The following is a 2,597-nucleotide window of genomic DNA, read 5'->3' on the forward strand; positions in this document are numbered from 1 at the left end:
TTTATGGAAATACAATTAAAACGAAATCATACATAATGAATATCTTGCATGTTAGAAAACTTTATAGAACTTATGTCCAATATCTTGCATAAAAGATAAAACTAGTTATTTGGGAAAAAAAAGAATCATGCCTACTTTCTGAATGTGTTTTTAAGGTCTTTTAGCATTAATATTTAAATTGGTGATTAAATTTTTATAAATTGACAAGAGAACGATTATAATCTAGTCATGAAAATGATAATAAAAACCTGCAAAGTGATAAGTTTGAATATAAAGGATAAAAATGTAATACAAAAATATTAAATATGCAAATCAATAATCCATCCATATATCAGGTTAAATAGCGGCTTTCCTGTTTCAGAATAATATTAATTCCACTTACCTTAAAAAGAGTCCTAGGTTTCTGAATCCGTGAATGGTGGAAGACCCCACTCACTTGGGTTAAAATCCAACAGTGACGTCACCACTTTATCTGCAGTTTCATGGAATGACGTATCCAATCTTGGATCCGGAACCATAACTACAGACCTGCATCCCATTTTAACAAAATATATATTCACCATTATTATTATTATATTATTTACTTTTTCTTTAAAAAAATATATATACAAAATTGGACTGCTACTTACATTCCAGCATTCTTAGCTGCAAGAACTCCCGATGGTGCATCTTCAAAAACAAGAATCTTGGAAGGATCCACACATCCACCCTATAATACAAAAAAGAAAAAAAAAAAAAAAAAAGTAAAATAAATGAAAGTAAGTTGCTATTTCCTTCATTTTTCCATAATATATTATAAATAGATAAATTGACCTCAAATCTTCTGGAAGCTGCAAGAAATATATCAGGTGATGGTTTGCCTTGTTTGACTTCCGGATCGTCTCCCATCACAATATGATGCATTAATGAAAATATCTCACCATGTCTTTGTGTTTTCAATTCAAAGTGCCTTTTATGAGAACTGAAAATATCATATCAAAATAACAAAAAAATTCAAGTAGAATTGTTTTTTTGTATTTTGAAGATGATAGATATAAAGGTTTGTTAAGTTTTACCCTGTTGCAACGCAAATTGGGACACCTGTCGAATGTAGATGTTTGACCAAACGACTTGCACCTACAATTAGTCATTCGAATTTTCAAAAACTAGAAAATAATATATAATAAATAAATAAATAAAGGATTTTTTTGTTAGTGATGACCTGGCATGAGTTCACTTGTGGGAAACATGGATTGTAGCATTGCTTCACGCTCTACCAGGAAGTCTTCGGCGGAAAGGGAATCACTGGTTCCGGTCTCTTCAACAAACACACGGGCAGCCTCAATTGCTTTCTTCCCCATCATCTTTGCTTTTAGAGACCAATCAAAAGTTTTGTTGAATCTTGAAAGTATAATCTCTTGAACTTCTGTATAGAATTTCTCAGTATCTGTCACACAAGATTTTGTGTTATGTTATTCTTTCTGGTATCTAAAATATTGAATTGGTATGGATAATAACAAAATGCATTATGATTGAGGTCATAAAAATGTAGCCATAGAACCTATGCTCTATAATGAGGATGAAATTAAATATGTCTCATTGTGTATACTGAACTAACTGAACTTCATAACCGGCTAAGATAAGAATAAATGTTGTGATTACAAAGTCTATATGAATTTGAATTTGTGAAGACATTAATTTCTTTGAGACATTGACCTCATGTCAAAGCATAGGTAATGTTCTCAACACTGTCCCTCTCCAAAAATTTAGGGTTCTGAACTTCTGATTGCAATTGAAAGATATATTTACAGAAATCCTCTTTACATTTCCCCTAGTTCATCAAATCACTAAAAACGAACAAGCCAATAAGAAACCGATCCCATTGATCGAATTATCAAATGAAATCGCAAGTGTGTTCAAATCCACAACCATTTGTACTCCAAACTACGAAAAACGTCTTACATTATGCGTGCTTACGATTAATAGATCTGTATATATGAGACTTCAGAAAGCGTTCAATGATTATTTGGCTTACTGTCAGTGATAAAGTATCCAAAATAAGTTTAGTTGAATGGAAAACATGGATGTAACAGCACTAACCGAGCAAAAGTCCATCCATGTCGAAGATGACGTGAGTGATTGACTTCTTTTCTGAATCGCTGGCAGTCGTGTTCGCCATTTTTGCCGATACGGATGCTCTTCGTAATTTGAACGGGAGCTGACTTCTGCTGCTAACAGATCTTACACTTGATCTTGGCGTTTGAGTGGCGCAAAGAATCAAACCGAATATTTGGTTAGGTTTTAAAATAATGTGTCTCATGTTTTAAAAGAATTCAAGTAGAATTAGGTGCAACGTATAAGCTATTTTTGTTAACGAAAAAAAGTTTTTTAGAATAAAGAGATTTTCACAACGAAGTAAAAGTTAAATCGCATCAAAATCTAAGGTGTTCTTTTATCTAGGGGTGGTAAATCGGGTCATCGTGTCGTGTTTTTGTCTAACACGACACAACACGACAAGGTTTATGTAACACGAACATGACACGACATGATGTCGTGTTTTTTTTAACTAACACGAAAAAGAACCGATTAAAAAACAACAAGCACGACATGACACGACA

The 2,597-nt window shown here is 32.8% G+C and overlaps 1 protein-coding gene across 1 annotated transcript; it reads right to left on the bottom strand.

The window, feature by feature from the left end:
- Window positions 1-235: 235 nt before the first annotated feature.
- Window positions 236-2,289, bottom strand: GS1 (Haloacid dehalogenase-like hydrolase (HAD) superfamily protein). Its single transcript, XM_079063511.1, has 6 exons — window positions 2,080-2,289; window positions 1,202-1,426; window positions 1,056-1,116; window positions 814-961; window positions 630-709; window positions 236-528 (listed from the first exon to the last, which is right to left on the bottom strand). Exons 1-6 carry the CDS (start codon window positions 2,156-2,158, stop codon window positions 396-398), a joined length of 726 nt encoding a protein of 241 aa, XP_078919637.1. The 5' UTR covers window positions 2,159-2,289; the 3' UTR covers window positions 236-395.
- Between the last annotated feature and the right edge of the window lie 308 nt (window positions 2,290-2,597).

The sequence above is a fragment of the Lactuca virosa genome, chromosome 8 (genome assembly GCF_052849685.1).
Source record: "Lactuca virosa cultivar CGN04683 chromosome 8, Lactuca_virosa_CGN04683_v6, whole genome shotgun sequence".
Lineage (NCBI taxonomy): Eukaryota > Viridiplantae > Streptophyta > Magnoliopsida > Asterales > Asteraceae > Lactuca > Lactuca virosa.